Consider the following 27,909-nt stretch of genomic DNA (forward strand, 5'->3'; position numbering starts at 1 on the left):
TTTTGTTAATAGAATGTGTCATGTATCAAAATATTGTAAAAATTTTTAGTTAAAATAAAATAAAAATTTAAAAATACAATAAACATTTTAAAATTTTAAAAACAGAGAAACAATGAAAAAACGGTAAGTCGATGTCACTTGTGTCTTTTTAATGTTATTATAAGAATAAAAATAAAAATGTATAATAATATATAATTTTCAGGCTCTGTAAGTGTCCACCAAAATTGCAGCAAGCGTGCAAGGCAAAGCAAACCGATTGCAAAGATGTTTCCGAAATCATTGAGGCTCTTACATATCAAGCTGAATGTAAGATATTTAATTATAAATTTGTCTGCGACTGTAATAAGGATCTCCTAGATAATATCTTAAAAATTGGCTTGATCGGTTAAAGAGTATCAAATATGGGGTTTGTTAAAATTTGTGATATATACTATTTTATCAAGTTAAATCAATATTATGTTAGTGTTATCTAAAATGTTGTGTGTCCATTCACTACTTTCTAATCCACGTGATGTATGCAATGGGATGTTAATAATTACGCGCCCTAAAATTGCTCATCACTAAGTAGGCATTTGTCACTTTCAGTTATTATTTATGTATTATCAAAGTAATAAAAAAAAGTAAAAAAGAAATCATTTTATCATATAGGTAATATAATGTACACTACAATACACTACTACACTACTACTACTTACAGTACACTTATGACTCGTCTTCTAATTTTACATTTACTGCCAGTTCTCAAATCAAGGGCGTAGAACGGAAGAGAAGAACTGGCAATAAACTCCGCCACTCTTTTTGATCGCCATTTTTTTTACACAACGTTTGTAAGGAGCTGCAACCATTACACCATGTTCCACATGACATATTAAGTAATTAATAATAATAACATAAATTAAAAAAAAAAAACAAAGACTTGTCCTCTATCAGTAGGAGGCATGGTGAAATAGGAGCACGCACTTACATTCTCGTGGGAACAACACGCAAAGACAATGGAAACGAGTGTATAAAGTTATCGAATCACGGAAGGGCGTTGATGGAAAAATAGTTTTATGTTGTCTTTGTGATTAGCCTTATTCATACATAAAATTTAACTAAGAAAATATTATATTGAAATCTATCTAGGTTCAAAAAAGGAGAAGAAATCTAAACCACCTACATTTAAAACAAAACCATTCAAGCCGAGGCATTATAAGGACACATGTGTTCCCATGGCGCCCTCTATGCATACTAGGTAAGGGTATTTTGATAAATTAAGACAACAACGTGAACGCTGTCTGTAGGTTCAAAATTTGGGAAAAATATCGGAAGATAAGTTAAAGTTCAAGCCGAGAAACAATATTTTTTGTATTATAAGCTTTTTCAAAATATCGTAACGTTTTAAATGCTTCTTTAGGCGCGTTATGAAAAATTGATGTGAGTGAAATTTTACGATGCGCGCGTTACACAAAATTAACTGAATGAAGTTGCCCACGGAAATGCTACGGCATTGGACATAATTAAAACAACATTCGAATAATAATAGATATTATGTTACACTTAATGTAAGAGAATAATAATAAATATTTATTTATTTAATTTTTCAAATGTAAACTGAACTTTATTGACTATAATGACTCCTTTTCTAGTCTTTGGTTATTTAATTGTACCTAATTAATTATTTGCTTTAGTAGTTTAATTAAATTAAGTTAAGTGATAAAACGTTGTTGCGGGTAGGCGCAAGTTGAATATCGAGTCCTCACAAAATAACCAATTAAAAATAGAAATAAGTGAGAATACACAATAAAAAGCAAATATTGAACTGAACCAGGAGAAGATATACCACAGGCAAACGTATCTGCCTCATTATTAGTGTAAAAAATATAAAAATATCACGTTTTAATTTGTGTTATCGTGGCTTCGATTTCGGTGACTTATCGTTTTGACTAAAACAATCAAAAGTGCGTGTAAAAACCAAGTGCAAGTGACTTATAACAAAGATCAGTCAGTTATTGTTGATATTACTACAAGAAGAAGAAAAACTATGACTTTGTATTTGTGATGATAAACGTGTGAACGTGACGACCTAATATTGCATTAGTCACTGTTTGTAAACGTCACTCAAGAAAGAAACTGTTCGAGTAATTCGTCCTCCTCGTCATACAGTGCCTCGGCGTCGCAGATAAGCTTTGTGTCCTGAATCGAACATTTCTATCGGCCTGAGTTCAAACCTACACTCGGGATATTGAAAGATCAAATATTTTTAATTTTTGTTTTATAATTTTTTACGAAGATATCTAATTTATTTCTAACAGATATAATATAAAAGGAAAAATAATTCTGTAAGGAATTAAATCGCCGTCGCCGCTCCCGAGCTCGAAGCGAATTGTAATTATTTTCGGACGAGTTAACGATAACAGATGTTTACTGGCTGACACCGAAACCGGAATCTAGTGTTGCCAACCCTTAACAAGTATTCCAACTAAATAATGGAAAAGGAGATGGATATTTTTTGGCACAGATTGAAGGAGGAGATGGCTGCGCAAACAAAGGCAATAACCGAAGCTGTCACTAGAAACGTGTCAGAGAATGTTAACGAGAAATTGACTGCTCTGGTGGAAGAAAACAAAAGCCTGAAGACTGAAGTAAAAATCTTACATGACAAAATTAAGTCCATGGAAGAATACAGGAAGGGAAACAACATAATCTTCTTTGGTATAAAAGAGGAACAGCGCATGGAGTCTCCAATCGAAGTCATAAAAAAAGTACTTGAAGAAAACATGAACCTTCATCTTAACTCGAATGAAATAAATAAAGCTTATCGACTAGGAGAAAAAAAAGGCAACAAACCGCGTCCTATCCTTGTAATGTTTACAACAAACTGGAGAAGAAACGAAGTACTTAGGAACAAAAAGAAATTAGATTCTGATATCTATATTAAGGAGGACCTTAGCAAGGAAACCTTGGAAAAGAGGAAACAACTTCTGCCTCAACTAAAGGAGGAACGAGCAATGGGAAAAATTTGTTACTTTTTCAAGGATAAAATAGTCGTGAAAGAACCGAAAGAGGACAAAAGAGATAAGAGAAAAAGAGACTCCACTAACTCCCCAAGCAAATCTCCAACTTACACACGTACTGCGGGCCCAAAGAAGATTAATAAAACTTGCATGCTAGATTACGTAGCACGTGGCAGATCACTGTCACTACCTTCACCTTCAGCATCAAAAAACGCTCAACAGACGCCGACAACAACAGGAGACCCAACCCAACAATAGAAAATCAAAACAAAAATAACAACAATATTTACATAACAAATAAACAAAATCAAACAAATAGACAAAATCAAACAAATAAACAAAATCAAACAAATAAACAAAACCAAACAAATAAACAAAATCAAACAAATAAACAAAATCAAACAAATAAACAAAATCAATCAAATAAACAAAATCAAACAAAAGAAGCATTCCCCAACCCGGCTGGTCCCCGTGGGGAATTAGACCACACCCCCCCAAAAGAATACCAACAAAAGAACCAGATTTATATAGCAACCTTTAATGTACGCACACTGAGAACAGAAGATAGTCTGCTAGAATTGACAATGGCACTGGAGAGAATAAAGTGGAGTATAATAGGAATCAGTGAAGTTAGACGCATGGGCGATAAAATAGAAGACTATGGCGATTTTGTCCTATGTTCTAAGGGAGAGACACCAGGACAATATGGCGTCGGTTTCATGATACATAAAGAATTAGAAAATAATATCCTTGAGTTTCAAGGGGTTTCAGAGCGTATAGCAGTCCTAAAAATCATGCTACCTTTATTTAAAAAGGAATGGACCATAGTACAAGTATACTCGCCTACAGAGCAATCTTCTGACAGCACCATTGAATCCTTCTATAAAAAACTAAACAACACTTTAACCGAATTAGGTTCAACAAATTTAATCCTGATGGGAGATTTTAATGCTCAAATAGGGACTAGGAAAGACGGCGAAGAAATCATAATGGGACCTCACTACCAAGGAAAAAGATCAAGAAATGGACAGAAACTAATAGATTTAGCTTTCGAACAACACTTAGTCATTTTAAATTCACTATACAAGAAAAAACAAAACAGAAGATGGACATGGTCATCCCCTGACGGGCGCTATAAAAATGAGATTGACTATATACTTACCGATCGTGCCAGATCATTCGAAGATTGTCAAGTCATTTCAAATTTAAATTTTAACACTAACCATCGAATGGTGCGAACCCAGCTTAAATCTACAACAATAAAATGTACTAGAAAATTCACTAACCACCAAAAAGAAACAACGAAAAATAAAGGACCACAACTAACAGCCAAACAACTGGAAGTAGAATTGAAGAACATAGAAGGAGATCTATCAGAGCTGAATACACTGAAAATCTACAGCAAATTCTCAGATATTCTTGGTAAATTTAGTACGAAAAAAGAAGTACATGGAAAAGGAAAAGATATACTGTCGGAAAAGACAAAACGAATAATGGAAAAAAGGGAAAAAATTATACAAACTTCCCCTAAAACAGTAGAAGTTAGAAAAGTCATTGCTCAACTAAGCAAAGATCTAAGAATGAGTATGCGAAAGGACAGGAAATTATATAGACTACGAACTTTGGAAAACCTAATTGAAAAAACTGGAGGAACTAAAAAAGCCATAAAACTACTACAAGAAAAGGTGCAATGGATACCCAAATTCAAAGATTTATCTGGTAAAGACAAAACTAAAAGACCAGATATTATAAGTATTGCCACAGATTATTACAGAGAACTGTACTCAAAAAGATCAACAATTGAACACATTGAACTACTTGACTCAGATAAAGTACCATCCATTATGATACGCGAAGTCGAAAAAGCAATCAGCGCACTGAAGAGAGACAAAGCACAAGGTCCTGATAATATTTCAAATGAAGTGCTACTTGAAACAAAGCATATAATTACACCATTCCTGACTAAACTCTTCAATACTATCCTGGAAACGGAAAGTATTCCAAAACACTGGACTGTATCGTCTATTAAACTACTGCATAAAAAAGGTAACAGAGATGACATTGGCAATTATAGGCCCATAAGCCTAATGTCCAACTTATATAAAGTATTTTCAAAAATTATTTTAAGCCGTATCAGTAAAACTTTGGACGAAAATCAACCCAGGGAGCAGGCAGGCTTCAGAAACGACTACTCGACAGTGGATCACATGCACGTTGCTAGACAGATAGCTGAAAAGTGCAAAGAATATAACATCCAATTTTACTGTTGCTTTGTAGACTACTGCAAGGCATTTGATTCACTGGATCACTCAAAAATTTGGGAAGCTTTGCGAAAGCAGGGTGTGGAGCACAAATACATAAGGATAATTAAGAACATCTACACAGGTACCACAGCAAAGATCAAAATGGAAAAGGAAGGCTGCGACATAAATATCCTCAGAGGAGTAAGACAGGGCGACCCACTATCGCCCAAACTGTTTACAGCTGTTCTAGAGGAAATATTCCGAAAGTTAGATTGGACAGAATATGGCTTAAATATAAATGGCGAGAAACTGACCCATCTGAGATTCGCGGACGACATAGTGGTATTTGCAAATACGGCAGAAGAATTACAAAATATGCTCATAGAACTGAATACAGCTAGCAAAGAAGTTGGACTCTTAATGAACGTCCAAAAAACTAAAGCAATGACCAATGGCAGGAATGACAGAGTAATAAAAATAGATGACAACACAATAGATTATGTATCAGAATATCTTTATTTAGGTCAACTGATATCCAACCATGATTCAACTACAAAGGAAATAGACAGAAGAATTGGAAATGCATGGAAGAGATATTGGTCCCTAAAAGAAGTTATGAAAAATAGTCAAACAAGCATGCACATCAAGAGAAAACTTTTCAACATATGCATCCTACCAATTCTTACATACGGCTGTCAAACATGGGCACTTACCAAAGCACAATGCGAAAGATTAAGTGTAACCCAGAGAGCCATGGAAAGAAGCATAATAAAGAAAAGAAGAATTGATAAAATTAGTAACAAAAAATTAAGAGATAAAACAGGGTTTGCTGACGTTGTGCATAAAACAAAATTACTAAAATGGAAATGGGCTGGACATACCATAAGAGGAGCAGAAAAATGGAGCAAAATCGTTACACTATGGCAACCAAGAGGCCATAAAAGAAACAAAGGTAGGCAATTTAAGAGGTGGGCCGATGAAATCGTGGAAATGGCAGGAAAATCTAAGACCTGGACAAGATTGGTTTACAATAAGAAAGAATGGAGGACAATGGGGGAGGCCTTTGCCCGTAGGCACACAGAATCGTTATCATAGATTAAGGAAATAACAGTTATAATGTATATATTTTGTATTCTGATATAAGGCTAATAAATAAAAATAAATAAAATAAATTATTTGCTTGCAATCAAAACTATTTTTAATAATGCCAAAGAAGCATAACTTAAGTAAGTACACGCACCCTTTCTTTATTATTTTATATGTAAAAAACAGAAATATTAGGAATTACATTATTCCTATAACCGCTGAAATATTTAAATTTTAATAAACAATTTATGTATACCGTTTCAGGTTAAGATACATAGGTCATTGTTCGGCAGAACCGCCTTCTAGAAGATCTGAAAACGTGAAAAGGTAATTATTCTTGCATGTTATCTACTATCTATATCGTTAAATTGGAAAAAGTCAAAATAACTTTCGTACGCCATATTTTTGGTAAAGTCCAATTAATTACCTGTAGCAACGCCTAAATAATCCCATACACGGTGATGTGCTGAGTTTTAGCGCCATGAAAAAAAAATCAAAATTACCTTCTTTTAAGAAATTTCTGAGAGTATTTTCTGTTGTTTCAAGAACTATCATTTTCTTATGTATCTCCATACTTAAACGTGCATTTTTAAATAATTGGATTTAATAACATTTAAATATGAATATAGTCAAGACAAGCCATAGATAGTGTTATAAATAAAATCGAACAATTTAAGAATCGGACCGAAACAACTCGACTTTTGTAAACCCACTCTTTGATTTTCAGAAAGAGATACCCCGGGATAGAGTCTACATCGTCATCAGACGAAGGAAGTGGCATCTTAAGAAAAAGGAAGAAAAAAGAAAGTAAAAAGAAAAGGGTGACATACTTGGATTTGGTACCCGCTGATATATCTTTACCTGTTCCGCCTCCTATAGTGAAACACACGTCATCTGACAAAGAGATTTTTAATGTAAGTAATATTTTTAAATTATGTATAAGGAAACTGTTATTCCTCTAAGAGATCTGAGGTAAATTTACCTATTTTAATGATGTTTTTTTCTATGCAAACGTTAGTTGAAGTCCCAAGGCATTTGGAATGCTTTTAATTTTTGTTAAATTATGAATGACCTGTTTTAATCGCGTATAGTTCCATTTGTACCAATGTTTAACTTGTTTATTTATTCGAATATGAATTTTTGTTTTTTAATTTGTTTATTTCTATTTGTTATATAAACTACGGAACTGAAGACTAACTTTTAGCGATGATAATTTTGTCATCATGTTATCCATTAAAAAAATATAAATTTTGTTGTTTTTACTATAGGTCCCTAGTCCTAAAACGAGTGGCGAAGTCATTAGTGCTGCAAAGACTGTCGTCAAACTAAAGGATCATAAGCCGCCATTACCACCGAATGCGGGTTATGAGTGAGATGATAATATTTAATTGCTTATTAAACGGTTAAAAGTTGTGATAGCCTATTAGTTAAACTTGCGATACTTAGGGCGTGACCAACTATAGCGCGGCGTGTCGCGCTTTATTGTGTGCAGGTGCATTCGCATTAGGGATGATCGATATTGACATCAATATCATAAGAAGAACCTTTTATTAAGAAATATTTCTTTGTTGATAAAGAGTTGTGAGAAAGTGTGGGAGAGAAAGAGCGAGCGAGACTACTAAGAACGAACGAAGTGAACGACCGAACGAACGAAGTGATTTGTGGATGCGTTCATAGAACACTTAATTTTTTTCGTATCTTGCATTGGTCGTGCCGAAGCCGTGAGCTAACATTGATACGATATTTTTCGTAGAGCAACATCGATGTTTTTGCTTTCAACATCGATGCTCATCGAACATTGATGATCATCGAGCATCCATAATTCGCATTTCGTTGTTGTGTCCTACGAATGCTGATTGTTGCTGCCGCGCACCTGTTTGGTCATGCCCTTAGGGTATGATAATCTTTAGGGTCGTCTTCAAAACTCCAAGTGGGCAGCACAGTTTAATCCATTCTGCGCGCAGTTACAATATGTGCGAAATAAAAACATCGCAGTATGGCAGTAAACCCAAAAATACTTGCCCATAATGAAAAATTAGAATTAATATTATTGTTACTTATTTTTCACCTTTTTTTTTGAAAGACAGGTGTGGACATTTTGACGTTTATTATCTTTATTTTAATTGATTATTAATTAAGAGATTTAATTATTAATGTCTATCTAAAATTAATTCCAGATTGTTTAAGCCACACAGTGGTATAGTAATAAACAGAGATAAATCATTTGTTCCTGATGCCGTGTACGCGCCTGGTCCGAGAAAAATCATTAGGTATATTATAAATTATTGTTTTTAAAATATTAAAAAAAATCTGTTAATTGAATAGATTTAAGTAAAGTACTTATTTCTCTCTGTATACCAAATTGTGATTTCGCTATAGACAAAACCATAACCATACGTAAAACTGAGATTATTTATTATTCTAGAACGTCAATCAAATTTAAATTCTTAAGTTTTATTAAACCATTAGTACATGTAAAAACTTTTTCTGTCACCATTTTGCATAATATTTATATATACACGATTTATTTATATTTCATTTTTAAATGACGTCTGTAAAAGAACGGACTAAATATATATTGACTAAACACAAGTTGAAATTATAAAAACGCTACAGAGACATTTAAATTACATATTTTGTTTTCAGTGATAAGCCGAGAAAACCGTGCCATAAAGGAGGGTATGCATAACATCTTTGAATTAAATTATTATTACTTTGCGCCCTCGCAAGCGCAATTCTTCTAGCCTTTATCTTTGAAGAATAAAGAGGAGAAGAGCTCCTAATCTTAATATATATAAATTACGTGTCACGTTGTTTGTCCGCTATGGACTCCTAAAGTTCAGTAGGAACCGATTTCAATCAAATTTGCACACCGTGTGAGGTTTGATCTAACTTAAAAGATAGGATAGCTTACATCTCAATTTATACCCGCAATATTATTTTATTACAAATTATTTATTAAGTATTTGATAGTCACAATTCTAACAGATGGCGCTGTGTTGAAAGTATGTACCAACGTTTCACATAAGCTACAATTTAATGGCATAACCACCAAAAAAGCATGGTGGTCCCCATGACTGGTGTTCTCCTACCGTTTCCCTTGAATAGTTTACTACCATGTAATATAACAAAAAACCTTAGCCATAGCAACGCTTGGCCGGTCTGCTAGTGTTTTTATACATTTATGATACAAAATTTAAACAAACCTTAATTAAAAGACATAATTTGAAGCTAGAATCGTCTTTTCCATATTTCTATACTAGATGTCATAAACAGAAAGGAAATATTTGTATGTTTGTAATAAACTAAAAACTATGGGTCTGTTTAAAAAAAACTCTGACTTTTATAACGCTTATGGTATCCCTATGTAGCATAGGCCAAGTATTTATTTCATAAGTATTATAAAAAAGAAATGTACAGCCCTGCGACACCAGTCACGGCCCCTAGCCGTTGGCCCCGAAGTTACCTATTCCGTAGACACTAATTAAGAATTTTTTTATTATAGTGAAATAAATAATGTAAAGCAAGTGAGTGTAATTATTTGAATATAACAATATATTTTTCTTCTTAGGATGTGCTTAAGAAAAGACTGTCCAAGGAAGAAATGCAGGTAAATATGATTCCAGCTCTCTTGTTCATAAAATCGAAAACATTGGTAGTAAATGTGAAATAATATAATTTCAGAAAGTTTGCAGCTATGCACAGAAGAAAACAATGTTTCGGCAAAGAAAGAAGGTTAGTTAAATAAGATGGAATCGATTATATTTCTATTATAAAACGTGGTCCAAGCCACCGTACGTTGCCATGGCAACCGTTCTAAAACCATGGTATCAAAGTATATTTGGTCTGCGATTGAATGACAGCTTTGGTCAATTGTCGACCATCGCACCAATGTGCGTTTATGTATTTAAGGATATAAAAACACAAAATTATGAAAAATACAAAGCTATATATTTTCTTTAGTAGTAATGTCAACTATACTTAAATATATGAAGTATTCTCGATTCCCAGGATGGCTGAGGTCCCCTATACAACTTTGGGAGTAACTGACGGAAAGCCAAGAGCGAGAGGGACACAGAAGCATTTAAAGGATGATGACTCAGTCTGTGGCTTAGATGAGATTCCTAAACCCGAACATGTATGTTTTTATTTTATGTTAAACATGATTAATGTCTGAAATTCAAACATTCACTTTCTGCTCTTGTTAACATATATATCATTAAATACACCTTTTTATCCTATAGCGAAGGGACGTTTAAGTCTAAAAATATATTCTCGCGCCTTTAAAATAATTTGTAATATACTTCGAACGACCTTCGTACTAAAAATTTAATATTATTCGAAGGGAAATTTGTGGAGGAAGGCGATGTGCTCTTCCTTTAAACTATAGGATCCTAAGCCTCTAACCACTGAAAAGTAAATATGTGAGGAACATGTATAACTTTTTTAGTATAGTAGTTTATTCTAAGAGTACATTGTCTTCTCATATAATTATTTAACAAATGTAACAAAATATTGTAAACCTATTTTAAAAGAGTAAGTGTTGAGTTTCTTGCCCATTCTTCTCCACACGAAACTACCTTTTGGAAGGGGCAACTAGAATCTTCTTTATATTTTTTTTGACGTTCAAAAGTGCCATTTTAGATGGTCTAATTGAAATAAATGATTTGACTTTGACTGACTAGCGGTGACGTCATCGTATTGATTGTAGCTGTTGGTGTAGATTGTGGATGTCGCTTCAATCTGCGAAGTCGGATTTTTAGTCGCGAAAGTCTCGAATGTTCCCTAGGAATTAGATGCAGATATTAACCGCAACCAATTCGCGGTCTAATAACTCTGGATTCTAATAATCAAATGTAGGTCGACCCTATCGTGTTTCGTCTGATACACAACATAATCTCCTGACATTTTACTGTACATGTACAATATCTTAATAAATAATAAAGCCGTTAAAAATTCAGAAAACATATAGACTGAAAAAAAATATTATAATCTGTTACTAATTCATAGTCGTTTAAGATAGATATATTGTGTATAGCTAGGGGATCCGAAAGATAATATTCAGGGGTTTAATAAATATAATGAGGAGTTTAATTAACTTTTCAGTAACTTTACGTAAAGTCCATTTATCTAGAGCTTCTCTCGAAACGGTCATAAAGCATATTTTAACCGGCTGATACTGTCTTTATCATCATCAATAGCTGTATAGACCCTTATGGTTCTTAGCTATCGCAACTATCTTCCGCTATCGCAATCTATCTTGTACGCGTCCAACTCCGAACACCTAATTGACACCTTGACAACTCCATCCCACCAACGCAGGCTCGCTCTACTGAGTTCTGCAACCTTACCACTTGAGTATTGCATGTTATGAAATGGACGATGTTGGCGTCGTCAAGCATATTATGAAGTTCTTCATTGAATACGCAAAACACCGTTCTTGCAAAAAGGGCCAAAAATTCTTAGAATCTTCCGCGTCTTTAAGCTGTAGAAATTTTAAAATTATACAACCCGTCTTCGTAACAATATTTAATGATTTCTAGTGATTATATAAAGATTAATCAAGCAATACAACGCACAATGCAAAACACATGTGTGTGTTTTTTTAGGTACACATACCGGCGAATCTTAAAAGGGGTACACTAGAGACACATTCCTTGACCGTCCTGCCTTGTACCAAAGAAAGAAAGCCTGACGTTCATTACGGCATTTTGACTGGATCGTTCAATATGTATGATACAAAATTCGGTAAGTTGTTCAATTTTTAACAGACTACAGAAAGAGGTTATGACTTTGATATGTATGTATACGTATTTAATATTAGTATAGTATAAAGTAGAGTGTAATGAGATATTAAGTTTTCCGAGAACGTGTGCTGAATTTCGTATATGGATGTTTGTTCACAAATTCGTATCTCAAGTCACAATATTTTCGAGCGTTTTTTGTTGCACCACCACTATGTGGAACTAGCTGCCTAGTGCCTACCGATGTATTTCCGACCCATTTCGAGTTAGGGTCTTTCAAGAAAAGAGCGTACCAATTCTTAAAAGGCTGCCAACGCACTTGCGAGTCCTCTGGCAATGTATATGGGCGTCACGTAACATCAGATGAGCCTCCTATCCCCTTATAAGGAGGAAGATTTGATTTTTGTTTATAACAGATAAACCCTTAAACTAATGATCGATTTTAAAAATTATTTCACTAATGTATATGTAATGACAGCGAGGAACATTGGCTATACAGTAACACACATTAACACACACACACACACACACACAAATTAGCAAAGAAAGATAAAATTAAATACATAGTAGTACGCAGTATCAATGTGGCCTCTATGGAAAGTCTTGTGACCACAGCATTGATTTACATAACCACCGAATTGACACGAAAATCGCAGGAAACTCTTATAATAATTCACGGCGAATAATTATTTTGAGTAAAGAGACAATAACATATTTACACATTTTAATTTTTTATTAATTTCCAGGCGGACGTTCAAGAGGCAGACAAGCTCTCACGATGAGCGTCATGGCATATTGTTTAGCGTTTCACTATCATCCAAAACAATGGACCATGAAGTTAATTGATAATTTAATAGATGCCGGGGATCAGTGGTGAGTTCATTCTGAATGTATTTCAAAGGAGGATATATTAGTAATAGCCGCGGTTCGTATTTACTGTTAGTGTCTCTTAGATCCCTAGCCTAGCGATAGAGCGGTGTTGGTCTTGAGCGTGCCCCTCATCCCTTAGGTCGTAGGTTCGATCCCCTGAGCATCAATGGACTTTCTGTGAGCATTTAACAATCGCACGTACGGTGAAGGAATCATCGTGAGGAAACCGGCTTGCCTAACGCGGGCCATAGTCAGACCGAATGTCAATCTGCAGTTTCCATACCAAATTCATATTCGCAATATACGGACCGCTCGAGCAGTTCCTGAGCAAACCGCATATTGCAGTCGGTCTTGACTGCAATATGCGGTCCGTCTATGGCCCGCTTTAGACCTAAAACAGGACGGCGTGTGTCAGGCACAAAAGGTTGATCGCATGACGTACTTGACCTAATGTCCTATTACCCCAAGATGGGGCAGAGGGCATCCGGTCTTCAGCCTGGCATTTCACCTCGCTCCAAGTCTTTCCGGCTCTTTTTGCCTCATCTGCAACAGTACGATGCCAGGTTTGCTTGGGACGGCCACGCGTCTGCTTTCGTTGCAGGTTCCAATCAAGCGCCTGTTTTGGGATATGATTGGAATCTCTTCGGGGTGTATGGCCTACCCATTTCCACTTGCGTCTCTTGATCTGTTGATCAGTGTTGATCATACAATTGGCAATTCTTTTGTATTTCATCATGCCTACTGCTGATAGACGGCAAATCTTAGTTTTTTTTTTTTAATGATTAATTAACTATTCATTACTTAAGACGTCATGTGGAACAAGGTGTAATGGTTGCAGCTTACAAACTTTGTGAAAAACAAAAAACTTGGCGATTAAAAAGAGTGGCGGAGAGATTATTGCCAGTTCTTCTCGTCTGTTCTACGCCCTTGATTAAGAACTGGCAGTAAATGTAAAATAAGAAGCATTTTTTAATATGTGTTCATTGACGTTTATAAGTGTAACCTAAATGAATAAATGATTTTGAATTTATAATGAAATGATCACGAAACAGACTCAAAACATAGAGGTTGTAGCGCCACAGGTTTCTAATGCCCTACTTGGATTACGGGAATATAATAGCATTTTAATGATCATTTCAGGTACGTGCAATGTTTGGATAAAGTCCACGATCATTCCGCGGTTCAAGGGATCTGTGAGGTTCTACCTTTTGGGAAGAAACAGACGTTAATACTGAATGGAAAGCGAATGCAAGTGCTATTAGGAGAACCCGAAATTGTTGGCTACACAATGTCACTTGATCCAACAGTTTATAATCTTTGTCGTGGGCTTAAAGCATTTTTTAAGGATAATCGGGCCGGCGTCGTGTTGACCAGGTGAATGAAGTTTTTGCGTATTAAATATTTCTTCCACTATTATTAGTGGCCTTATGGCATGATCTAATTACATCCTGTAATCAATTAAGAATAAAATCGTATACTTGTAATACAAATTTATAAATTAACAAACTGGTTAAAAGAGTTGTGTTGGCCTAGTAGTGTAGCTTGTGACTCTCATCGATGAGATTGTAGATTCGATCCCCGACTATGCACCAATGGTCTTTCGGGAGGACATTGTGATGAAACCGGCATGGCTTATAACTTTTGCCGAAAACCCGATAAAGTCGACGGCGTGTGTCTGCCACAGAAAGCTGATCACCTTCTCGTATTTTAAAAAAAAAATATTTAAAGAACTTTATGTCTCATTACAAAAAAAAATTATTTACATGAGAAACTTAATATGTATACGAACAAGATACACGTCGCCATCAATGATCACGGATTCAGAAAGACACATTGGTTTTTTTTTAGTTAAAACTCTCAAACTTCACTTATTCGTGTAACTAACGCCATCTATTGGCTTCAATGAATACTATGATTTTGTACGCATATATTTAAACTAAGTACGTTACACATTTCAGAGTGATGAAAGTTGTAATATGGAGAGACAAAGTTTGTTATTACATATTCGATCCGGCCGGAAGAGACTCCAGAGCCTACTCGAACTTCTCCAACGGTTGTTCCGCTTTAATAAACGTGAAGGATCTACCGGCGGTCGCAGACGTCATTCTGGCTCGCAGCGTTGTTGATGACCAGAAATTTGTACTCGCCCCCGTAAAAGTGCTGAAAATGATCGACGAGAAATGCGACGAGGATTTCGAATCCGATAAGGAGTTAACCCAAGCCGAGAAAGCGATGATGGGCTACAGGATTTTGAATGAGAATTGCGCCATCGTGAATGCTAACATGCATTTGGGGGATCGGTGTTTTGAAGACGCGAAGTTTCGTCAGGCGATACCCATCGCGGTTGTGGCTATGACGTACGCAAAAATATCACCCCCTAACACGTGGTTCTCGAAGACATTGGACAAAGTCTTACGTCTGGGCAACAAACTGTACATGGATTGTTTACACCCGAAAGTTATGATCGACATGACCATCGACAATATTCCGAATGAAGTAATCGTTGGGCCGTATTCGTGCGAAATCATTATTTATAGAGAACGCGTGAAGGGACAATTGTTTACGACGAAAGAGTGCATTTTTAATATCAAGTCTGGATTAGAAGATTTCTTCAGCCACGAGTACAACAGTGGAATTTTAGATTTCAATAACTACGCGTTAGCCGTGTGGAGACAGAAAGAGATGTACTATCTCTTCGATCCTTATCCTCGGACTAACGACGGTTTGAGGTCCGTGAACAATGGGAAAGCGTGTTGCTGGATGTTGCTAAACCCAGAGGCGATGGCGTCTGTGTTTACCAGAAACTGGGATTATATGCCAGCCACGACACAGTTCTATATACATGCGTTTAAAGTATTGAAATTGAAAAAGAGGGAGGCAAAGGTATGTTTTTAGCGCTAATTAAAGCTAGTTCTAAGAAATTATGGATGAAATTTTATCTAATATCTATTCCCCAACTAATATTTAAATACTCGTAAATTGTAAATTTTATACAATAGAAAAGTGAAAGTCAAAAAGTTCTGTCCCTTAAAACTTTAAAATTTTATTTAAATTTCAATGTTTTATTAATATATCAATCCTAACAAATCAATGTTTGTCTGTTTTGCATTACAGCTGAAGTGGTTGATTTGAGTTAGATAAACGAAAAACAATTTGTTATTTTACCCCCCGATATGGCATGGGTTATAGTAGACCGAGGCGAATCGGATCACTTTTTCTTTGAGGTTGAGTAAATCATACTAAAGTGCTATATAATGTTATTTTTATTGATAAAATCGTAAGCAGTAACAATTAGCTATGCAATAAATAATTGAAAACTTAAATCATACATATATTCTCTTAATTAGCTATTAAAAACGAAAAAAAAGGAAAATATCCGATTCGCCCCAACTCTTGGGGTGAATCGGATCGTGCACAAAATATAACAAAATTTTAAGGTATAGTTTTAAATAACTTTGGAATCAGTAAAAATATATAATAATAAGATCAATTTTAATTATTGACACATAATTCACATATATATGGTCCTTTTATTTCTGTTACCTCGTGAACGGTACTGAAAAAATCTTAGCAGCTTTACGCAAGGTCAACTCTTTGTTCTGGACTTAATTTATAGCCTCTTTCATTTTTGCTTGACACCATTCTCCGGCGGTCATGAAATAAATATGAATCAATAACCTCAAACATGTAATAAATCAGTTTAAAAGTATCATCCAATTCGCCCCTAAGGATATGATCCGATTAGCCCCATAATTAAGACTTTTAAAATGAATATTTTAGACGTTAACCTCTAAGATTATACTTAAAAGCGAATTGGTTCTTCAATATTAACACCTTGCTTAACAATATAAACCAATGTAGTTAAATTTTAAGACAAATCCGTCATATGACACAAAGAAAACGTAAGTACGTAACCTTAGATGAGCGCCAAATTGCGACACACAAAAAACCGAGTGGCTGACGAGCGGCATTGCCACTGATCCACAAGCGCGATCGAAATACTGCTTATGTCGGGAGGTGCTCAGTAAATGGAGAGACACAAAACGCAGGTTGAGTGCGTTCTATGTGAATGTGATATTTGAATTATCAACACATTTCTTATTTTGATCCGATTCGCCCTGTGGTCCGATTCGCCTCGGTCTACCCTACCTATCATGCCTACATAGCTACCTAGCTAGTATTTATACAATTCTTTTAAATATTCTATTCAGACGGAAACAATTTGCACCGGGAATCAAACTTACATCTGCATGTAGCGAAGGTGGTCCTAACTTATTGACCTCATAAATAATTTCAGACTCAAATCGTGTGTACCCTAAGTGATGAGCAGTTACCGGGGGCGAAAGGGAAATCGAAGAGAAAAGTTCTGCCCATGAGCAAGGCTCAAGGTGATGGGAAGGAAGTGTTTCACGACGTTATGCCGAGGGAAGATTTTGAACTACCACAAACAGGGGTACGTAATACATAAGGTTTTACAGGGAAAGTTTTAACTTAGAATATAGATGTTTCGTTGATCACTAGTAATACCAAGATACTAAGGGCCAGAAACAGTCTGTTGCACAGTTTTGTATTTTTGTAAATAAAATAAATATTTTTGAAATTATACTTCTTTTGGCGCGTTAGGGATGATGAGAGTAAATTTTATGATGCGCGCACACACCGTCACAAAAAACCGACACACTGAAGTTAGCTATAATCAACATTTTAGTTTTTTCTATTGTTAATGTCGTGTGAGGAAACCGGCATATCTTAGATTATAAAATCGAGTTTCAGGCACAGAAAAGATCAACTACTACAACTACTAAAACAAAAAATAAGTCAACACGAAACAGGTTGTAGCTGAATTTTTTGTCACTATTGTTAGTAGGTCATATTGGTCCGAGAGCTGGCACCAATTTTTGGGCAGGTATTTGAGGCAAGCTGAAAACTTGTCACATACCTCTCCTATTATATTCCAACACGGAATTGCAGACCTGGCTGGTGAGTAGCGGGGCTAAATCAACCCCTACATTTTTGAAAATATTAATTTTTTTTTCCCAAAAATATATTTGAGGCAATACGCAATTTATATATGTTGCAGTGTAATACTTAATAAATACGAAAAAAAATAAGCCAGACAATTTAATCGGGGCTTTAACATTACCAGACGCGTGCAAATATTTTTTCAAAAAATTATAAAAAATGTTTTTGAGGCAGCTTGAAATTTTAATGGAGTGTTATTTATAACTATAAAATAAAATTCCCAAAAAGACAGATCATTTCGGTAGGGCTTTCTACCTGCCAGGCGATCAAACAAATAATGGATGGGTACGGGCCTGTACTACTATAGACAAGCTGTAGTGTGAGAGAGAGCACATATCGACAGCTGTCTTCGTTCTTGCTTGCCGCGTTACTATTGGCTCTAGCGAGGCCACGTGACTTACAATAACCCATGAGGTTTCTAGTTAGAATTTCGGAGTAAAAAAATATAAAATTTTCTGAATTTGTACTAAATACATTTTGCATAAAAGTGATTGTATTGATTTATGGACGTTAAAGGGAGATATTTTTGTGATTTCTTTTTTATCTTAAAAAATTAGCCATTTTGCCAATTTTAATGCGAATTTAAACGTAATGAATTGTTAAATATTTGATATTTCCGTAAAAATATTTATTTTTTGAAGAGAATTAAAAAAAAAATCAGTACAGAATTCATACTGTTGCCCCTACATTCAAAACTAAAAATTGTTTCTCTGACATTATTGCAAGTCAAAATTTATACGGAAATTTAAAACCTTTTTCATCTTAAAATTAATAAGGGTTACGTATAAAAAAAACCAATGATTAAAATACAAAATCGCAAAACTAGATTTATAAAAATATAATATTTCTTCAGTGTTTCAATTATTTATGTATAAAAAAATTAGAAATAAATTAAATTCGTTTCACGTCAGATAAATTATCATTTTTCGTCTGTGGATCAGAATCTTCATCAGAACTACTTGAATCTTCGGATTCATCTGTATCAGATTCGGCAACCTCTTCATCATCTGCGAAAAGAAATAGATATTTATTTTTTTAATTACTCACAGAAATTTGAATGCAGCAGTTATTAAAAATAAACCATTTATTCTCACCTGTAGTATGATTTTCATCATCGTTATTTTTATTTTCCTCGTGAACAACAGCGTCGAATACTAATTGCGGCATACACTCTCCGTCAAACCAGTGAAAATCTAGCGTATCCTCATTAAGTGTCCATCCGTTTCTATTAGGTGTCAAAGAACTGGGGAATCGTAAATATGCATTTCTCCAAATGCTTGTTATATATTGCGTTCTTAAAAGATGTTGTTTTAATTCAGAAGAAAGAAGAGCTGTAAATGCTTAATTTTATTTATCAGTATGTAATGCTTGAAAAATAATTAAATTAATACAATACCTTTTGTAAGAGTATAAATATTGGATTCAATCACAGTATTTTCACTATATTTTTTCATCAAAGCTATAAAATTCTTATAACAACTTGTAACCATCTGAAAGGTTAGGAATCACTGGCAAAACAATATGATTATATTTTAACCTATGATGTTTACGGATATTTAACACCTCCTGACTTTTTTTGAGAGTTTTCTCCACAAAAGCAATCACTTTAGCATCATTCAGTTCAAAGATACTTTATTTCTCAAAGAATTACATTCACTTAGCGAGAAAATTTAGAGTAAGTTAGTTATGTACATCGTGTTATGAAATTATTTGAAAATACACTATATAAAATAAAAATATTAGTTCTAACAATATGTACTATATATGTTACAAAAGTGCAGGTAGGTCGCATCGATGTTACAACATGTTACAAGACGCTCGTTCGCAGACATAAGTAAATGCTAGAATAGCTTTTTGATGTTTTGTAAATACATTAATAATTATTCCATTAATTCATATTAAACTTTTACGATTGTTACAGACACAGATATAGAATATGGTTGTTTATATTTTTGTTATTTTATAGGTATGTTGTTAATTATGTTCTTTAAAAAGTTTTTAAATTTGTAAAAAGGTTTTATTTCTTTTAATCTGGGTGGCAATGTATTAAATATTTGTGCGCCTTGATACATAATATTAAGTTTTCCGTAATTAGTCCTTGGTTGTATTAAACATAATGTATCAATATTTCTTAATGGATATTTTGTATATTTAAGTTCATCCAACTTTCCTTGACCCACAATACTTCGAGCATTTAAGTAGAGGAATTTTAGTGAACTTTCTGTTGAATATATTTCTTTGTATGTTTTGCAAGTTGGTAGTAAATTGTATTACTTTTTATTCTATTTGTATGTACTTGGCCATTCAGTCTTCCGACGCCGTTGCCATAATTTTGGCCAATATCCCCTGCGGTGACCGGCCATATTGGGGGATATGGAGGGACTGAAGGGTCCATTAGTGGTTGCTATTCGCAACTGAGGGAATCTTGGCATTGAGAGGAAGCCTGGCGTTTAATTAAATTTGGTTGTTGGATAACGTAATTTTTTATGTTGTAAACCTTGCTTTTCTTCGATGGCTGGTTAATAGTCTCATTTCTTTTACCGTTGGTTCTCGACGATTCAGGAGATTCTGATGGAGTTCTCTTATTTTTATCCGTTCTTGGTTTTAAGATTTGTTGGTTTCGGTTGTTCAACCAGACTATTTTGTCATATTTAAGGATTGCCAATCTCCCTTGTTCTTTCTCATCATTTTTTTTACAAATAACACAAACTAACTTTTCACTAGACATTTTCTAATTATTTGAGTTTTCAATAGTGTAATAATACCATTAGTAGAATAATACGTTATACGACTGAAAGTAACGACTCCGAAATTCTAACTAAAAACCTCATGGGTTATTGTAAGTCACGTGGCCTCACTAGAGCCAATAGTAACGCGGCAAGCCAGAACGAAGACAGCTGTCGATATGCGCTCTCTCTCACACTACAGCTTGTCTATAGTAGTACAGGCCCGTACCCATCCATTATTTGTTTGATCGCCTGGCAGGTAGAAAGCCCTACCGAAATGATCTGTCTTTTTGGGAATTTTATTTTATAGTTATAAATAACACTCCATTAAAATTTCAAGCTGCCTCAAAAACATTTTTTATAATTTTTTGAAAAAATATTTGCACGCGTCTGGTAATGTTAAAGCCCCGATTAAATTGTCTGGCTTATTTTTTTTCGTATTTATAAAGTATTACACTGCAACATATATAAATTTCGTATTGCCTCAAATATATTTTTGGGAAAAAAAATTAATATTTTCAAAAATGTAGGGGTTGATTTAGCCCCGCTACTCACCAGCCAGGTCTGCAATTCCGTGTTGGAATATAATAGGAGAGGTATGTGACAAGTTTTCAGCTTGCCTCAAATACCTGCCCAAAAATTGGTGCCACCTCTCCTACTATATAAACTTGTCTATGTCTGATTGTAATTTTTTCGTAGCCTCAAGATGAAGAGCAAATGGGAGATATTATATCGTTAGTGGACAGCATTCAAGAGGATTATCTACCGCCTATTCCACTCAGGTATAAGAATGCTGCCCCGGAGCCGCTTGAAGAAAAAGTTGGTATGTAATATAAAATAATAATTATAAAAAAAATTTTCTAGCTTAAGGTTATTATCAAGGTCTACATAAAGGCCGACAACGCACTCGCGAGCCCCCTGGCATTGAGAGTGTCCATGGAAGGCGATATCATTTTACATCAGATGCGCCGCTATTCTATATATAATACCATAACGTCATGATCGTAGGATTGTGGTAACAATGTCGGATTTGAAAAAAATCCAAAATCCACTTTTTATCGTATTTGGATACTACATTGACTAAATATTACGGCTACATTAAAAAAATCCATGTGTTTTAAATTTAAAATTAATCAGTCGGTAAAGTGACGGATTTAATAGACGCTCATTGATTTTGCTAGAAAACTGTTTAATTTAATTTTATTATTTTGTTTCAAAAGAAACCCTATTGTTTGCTTGTATGCCAATTTTCATAATAACAGAATATGAATTATAATAGTTATGACAAAAACTAACATGATAAAATCTTTTGAAATGGCTGTAAAGTTTACTATTTGTCAGATCCGTCATCTTGCTACTGCTGCGAATGATTGCTTCAATTATTGGTTTGACTAAACAGCGCCTGTGGTGCAAAACTATTTATCACACCAAATATTTACGATAGCGTTACATAGTTCTTCTAACTTAGGATAGAGCTATATAGTGTTGTGTAACAGTGAACCTGGACTCTCCTACGGTGTCTGTGACCCAAGTGGTGCCTCCGTGGCCGAAGCCCCGGGACAAGAGCAACGACGTTCCGGAGCCCGACCCAGATCCGGAGCCTACGCCCCCGCCTACACCTCCGCCGGCACCGGTACTTACTGTTTATTGCTATAGTTGTCTTTCTTTAACATACGATTTTTTTTTAAACGGAGTATGCCAATTACTTACAACTTCTCGTGAAATCAATTTTTTTAAGCACGAAATTAAATCGTGACGCTAGTTATAAAAGGTCTGATGAAGTCTTATTTGTTACTTTGTTGAAAAGTTAATTACACGGCTTCAGTGACCTTTTCCAGAAAATACTGATAAAGATATGCATAAAAAGTTCGCGTATAGAATTTTAGTTGAAAATATCACTAATTCGTTATCTAATCACGTATAAAAAAGTGACAATATAATTATCGTACGGTTGCGAACCCTCATTATTTTTATATTTCGCTATGTTTCTGCTTTTATATTTTACCTAAAATTTGTTGTTCATTTATTTTATGTGTTCGAATTCTCTACGGTCTAATGGGACAACATGAGATATAGGCCAGTCATTTAAGCTTAAATTAGGTAAGAATCTCGGAATTCGAGATACCCAGCTGTAAGTCTGTAAATAGTTGTATATTGACACCCTAAAAGTTGTCTTAAAACCTACATATCGTAGGGTGTAAGCAACTATTAAATTTCAAGGTCAAAGGTCACAAAAATAGGTTTTTTGCGCTTTTTTTGGAAATATCTCATTTCCTATGGGTTTTTTGCTATTTGTATTTATTATCAATATTGTAGAATACAAAATTCTCTACAAATTGAGTAAAAAAAAAATATTATACGGTGGACCGTTTTCGAGATAGAGCTGGGTACAGCTGGGTATCTCGAATTCCGAGGTGAACTTACTATAATGACTGGCCTAATAAGGACGACGCAAGGCACTGATATAGAATGTATAAATAAATCGCTTTTAAAGACATCGAAACCCGATGACTTACTTTCCTATAAAGATCATGTTACTTAAGAAATTGTAAACTTGAATATCTGTTTCAGCCGCCGGAAGGAGGAGCAGAAGAGGTAAGATTTGTTCAATTATATTATTATTTAATATTTCAGACGAATATAAACGCGTATTTCTACATTGTCGAGATTATGTAACTACTTTAATATACAATTTACAAGTTTCATGAGACTTGGATATTTTTTGACAAACCTGTACGAATTGTGTAGGCAAGGTATTCTGCGCCTTTACACAATTAATTCTTTATAAAAATAACAAATGTGGGTACTTAAATGTGGCAGTAGCATAGGCATTAGTAGCAACACTGATAAGGCACAAGATCATGTAAAGTATATAAAAGATAATTTTTTACGTAAGTTTTGTTCCGATAAGCCAGTCTAGATTTAATTTTTTTTTCTTTATAAATATAACATTTTCTGAAGTTGAAATAAATGATTGATGATTCATATTAAACTAACACTAAATATTATTTGACATAAAATACAATACTATGCTTTTTTAAACATCGTTGTTGTAATTTAAGGAGGAAGAGATGGGCGAGGAGGAAGAAGATGAAGAGACTATGAAAAGAAAGAAAGAGGAAGAAGAGAGAAGAAAGGCTGAAGAAGAGGAAGCCAGAAGGAAGGCTGAGGAATTGCCGCCACCGCTTCCCCCGCCGCCGCCCTCACCGCAGCCAGAACCTGAAGTACCGGTAAATAAGTTACTTTTTAACAGTTGAGCTTATATTGAAATTCCGTAATAAATAGTAAGTCTTGATTAATAGTTAACTTGTAAAAATTGTCTTTATGCAATGGCAGAACAATGGTTCTGATATTGTGTTTATTCGTCAAAAAATAACTTTTCTTTTTCTTCGTAATTGAGCACTGAATCTCTCTTTTTTACACTAGTTGGCTCCAGCCGAAGTGGTAGAAGACGAGGTCCAAACCCTTCCCGCAACCAACGTGGACCGTCACATTCTACTAACAGAGGACGCGCGTTACCGTTCAAAATTACGCCAACTCCGCAAGAAAATGACCCAGCCTCTCGCTGAAGATCAATTAGAAATCAGTCCCGACGAAGAGCTGGCCAAACCTAGCAATTTCAAGAATCTACCGGACAACACTCAAATCGTGAGAGGAACGTCGGCCATTAACGATACGAAGACCTTGGATGTTTTGCCGTTCGCTGCGATAATGGCGATTGTGACGTCATACAAGTACAGTGTGAACACGTGGACCGTTGGTATTGTCAACTTTGTCGTGGATACAGCGAAGAAACTCCATGAGAATAAGCAGCAGAAGTTTCAGCTCGCCCCTGTTCATGTTATACCGAAGATTGCTATTGGACATCAGGTATACCATAGTTATATTTAATGACCTGCGTTCGATGATAATACTTAGATTTAAATATGTTCTTGGTAATGTCATCTTAGCTGGATTGGAATGGCTCAAATCTAAAAGTTCTCTCAGCTGTCAAAATCCACATATGACAAATGTAAAATACTTGTACTATGAAGATTACTAGAAAGTTTCAATATTTACGTTCGAACAAGCTCTCCCAAATATTAAAATCACTTAACATACAGGAAAGCTAGATAGCATTAAGCAAAGGGTAAGAGTCAGAGAGATTCAGAGTCGAGACTTAGTGCTAAGTAGTACTCTCGTATGTCAAAAATCTTTCCCTAATAATCATTAAATTTTTTAATTATCATAATTGTTAGTTACCTAGGTATATTATATTTTGATCTGTATGACATTGAAATTGCAATATACAGGCATATAGCGCAGTTATCGACGTAGTAGGCGAAGGTCCGACTTGGCAACTGGAAAACACGTTGAACAACAAATTCTTCTATAGAGGTGACCGTGGAATGGTTACGACCGCTACATACAGCTGTGCATTTTTCAAGAAAAATGGCCTTTTTTATCTATATGATGGCAGTTCTTGCAATCCCATGGGTTTGAGGGATCTGTCTGGGAAAGGAAAGGCGTGTTTGTTACGATTTAGGAATCTCCACGATATGGTGGTGAGGTAAATACTCCTTATTTTAAGAATTGTAAGAAAATTTATTCGTGGAAATAAATCTGCCCTGCCAATGGGGAAAGAGTTGGACACATTTTTTGAGTTCCGTTTTCAAATTATTTTAAAAGATGATCAGCCTTTTGTCTATTAAGTAATGAATATTGTGAGAAAGAGCATAAACAAATCGTGAATATTGGTTTAGTAGTTTAAATATATTATCAAACAATTAACTTAAACGAAGTTTGCCATGAGCGAATAATAAATATGAGTTTGTTGTGGAAAAGTTAAAATATTTTTTTTTATAAATATTATAATATTTCATAAGAATGCTATTCATATGAGATTGTATTCTCCATATTATTATAAAGAGCTACCAACTCCCTTTACAGTTATTAGTAGGTAGTCTCGTATAAATAGGAATATGACTTAATGTAAATTGAACTATTCAATTAGTAAAGTTAAAACAACACAACTTTTTCCAGGATTTCGTATAACAAAGATGGCAAAAATCCTGAGCAGCAGTTTGTTTTGAGCAAAATTATCGTACGGAGACTTTTGACTGAACCGCGTCTACAATTACCAGAAGATTACGACTTTGAAACCGGCAGACCTAAGTCTGAAAAATCCAAAATGTCTATCGTAGACTCAAAAAAAAGCTCTTCTGATAAGAAGAAATCCTCTATTGATGCAGAACCAAAAAGCGAAACGGCAATCGGATACCAAATAATCAATGGAATATATAGGATAGAAGGAACGACGTCACTAAAGGATAAAAAGGCATCTACAGATGTTAAAGCATGTCATTTTGTTTGTCTCATCGCGATGTTACTGGCAACTATGCACCCGATAAGAACATGGGATCATTTACTAGTCGACACGTGTATAGAAAAGGGTTTGGAGATATTCGAGAAGGCAACGAATAAAAGCATTTGCGAGAAGAGAGTTATTAAGAACATAATTCTAGATGGAAAATTCATTAACGTGAACATAAAGAAGATTCTCGTCGTCAACGAAAATCCAGAGAAACGCCTTGACCAGTACATAAGAGCGGTTCTGAAGCGGCTTCGCTACGTTTTAGTTAGGTTTTCCTCCTGCAATGTTGTAATTTGTCAAAGCGAAGGCTACTATCACCTGTTCGATCCATATCCGCCCCCATCTGAGAAAACAGAACCATCCGAAGCTGAGAAAAAGAAGGCAGCTGAAACGGGTACTTCTCTGAAGACTGCGGCCTCAGTGGCTGCGTGGACCCTTTACCGATCTGTGGATGCTGTCGTCGCACGACTCATTCTAATTGCTACAGACCCTAACTCGCCCGAATTTTATACTTTCGAGTTGACATCCGTCAAAACTGCTCCAAGGCATTCCGCTTTGAATTACCGGTTGAGTCCCCTTTTCAAACCAGACGAAAATCCAAATACACCCTATTTAAGACGAAAACGAGTGCGACCTTTAGTAGATGAGAAAATGTATTGGTTGAATATCGAATCGATTCCGTGGTCTCGTATGAACCCTGTCAACGATTTGGGTTTCGAAAGAAAGACTCCAAAAGCGATGTGGAAGGACTGGGATATCGAATTTCCTGGCGATTTGTATTCGCTTTGGGGCTCAGTGCATCCTAAAGACAGCAAATTTGAAGAGATGCACCGTGGACAGCAATACTTAGCCACCTGTGTTGTCGCACTGGTTATGACTCAAGCATGTAGTCTGAGCGCTTGGACTGGTAGCTTTCTTGATGGAATTGTCGAAAACGGCCACAACTATCATACAAAATGCCATACTAAAATAAGCGGGCAACAGAACCAAGAAATCACACTAGAATACCTTGACACAAGTTATGATGATATGTATCCCTACTCATTCTCATTCAAATTTGATAAAGTCATATTTGGTTTTGTTTACAATATTCAGCCAGACCGTTTTAATTTGAGTAAAGCATTGGTGTACTTTTTTGAAAAGAATAGTAATGGTATATTAATAAGTCCAGCAAAAAACTTGGCTTTTGGGAGAACTGATACGTCATATTTTATGTTTGACTGTCAAAGTCATGGCGCTCCGGTATTTTGTCCTGGTCAGGGGTCTTCATACATTTTGAAGTGTGAGAGTCTCAACCGTCTTATATATTGCATTGCAATTACTTTAAATATTAGGCGACATGGGCAACAGTTTCATCTATTTAATATAAATGTTACACTTACAGAAAAATCTAAATAAAGTAATGTTTAAACAAAAACCTTTTATTTTTGCTGTGATTAGGCATCATTTGCAACCATTGATTCAAAATGAAATGTATATTTAAATTGGTAGACATTTACCCATAACCAACATATTTTATTTGCTTGAAAGGTGAAATGTACCTCAGTCTATATTTAATAATTTATGCAACCTTTGAATTAGATTAAATTTACTGCCTAAAGCTACAGAAAATATTTACACATGATAAAGTTAGGGTACATTTGTCAAATGTCTAATAGTATATACATATAGTAGTAATTATGTGTCCCTAATCTGGCAATTAATTTTTAACATACTTTAAGAGCTTAACGTTGTATCTGATATTTATTAGCATACTTAATATTTGATGTAAAGGCTAATATCATACATAGTATGTATGAATTGATTCATATTAAATATATGTAAATACTTAACCATACACCCTAACCTAAAAATTATAGTCATGGTATC

The 27,909-nt window shown here is 34.9% G+C and overlaps 1 protein-coding gene across 1 annotated transcript; it reads left to right on the forward strand.

The window, feature by feature from the left end:
* On the forward strand, positions 1-27,451 carry LOC125049812. The gene is made up of 23 exons (XM_047649272.1): positions 1-123; positions 203-306; positions 1,126-1,234; positions 6,590-6,652; positions 7,053-7,239; positions 7,594-7,694; positions 8,503-8,595; positions 8,972-9,004; positions 9,897-9,935; positions 10,010-10,060; positions 10,337-10,463; positions 11,935-12,073; positions 12,816-12,942; positions 14,080-14,313; positions 14,898-15,822; positions 17,237-17,392; positions 21,387-21,510; positions 22,184-22,320; positions 23,259-23,282; positions 23,750-23,917; positions 24,114-24,557; positions 24,980-25,236; positions 25,710-27,451. Exons 1-23 carry the CDS (start codon positions 113-115, stop codon positions 27,436-27,438), a joined length of 5,382 nt encoding a protein of 1,793 aa, XP_047505228.1. The 5' UTR covers positions 1-112; the 3' UTR covers positions 27,439-27,451.
* Positions 27,452-27,909: the final 458 nt, after the last annotated feature.

The sequence above is a fragment of the Pieris napi genome, chromosome 5 (genome assembly GCF_905475465.1).
Source record: "Pieris napi chromosome 5, ilPieNapi1.2, whole genome shotgun sequence".
Lineage (NCBI taxonomy): Eukaryota > Metazoa > Arthropoda > Insecta > Lepidoptera > Pieridae > Pieris > Pieris napi.

What these genes read in the sequence shown, in the direction of transcription:
- LOC125049812 (XM_047649272.1), top strand. An exon ending in GCGCCCTCTATGCATACTAG is followed by an intron (nt 1,235 to 6,589) that starts GTAAGGGTATTT and finishes ATACCGTTTCAG; the next exon opens with GTTAAGATACATAGGTCATT. An exon ending in CCACCGAATGCGGGTTATGA is followed by an intron (nt 7,695 to 8,502) that starts GTGAGATGATAA and finishes AATTAATTCCAG; the next exon opens with ATTGTTTAAGCCACACAGTG.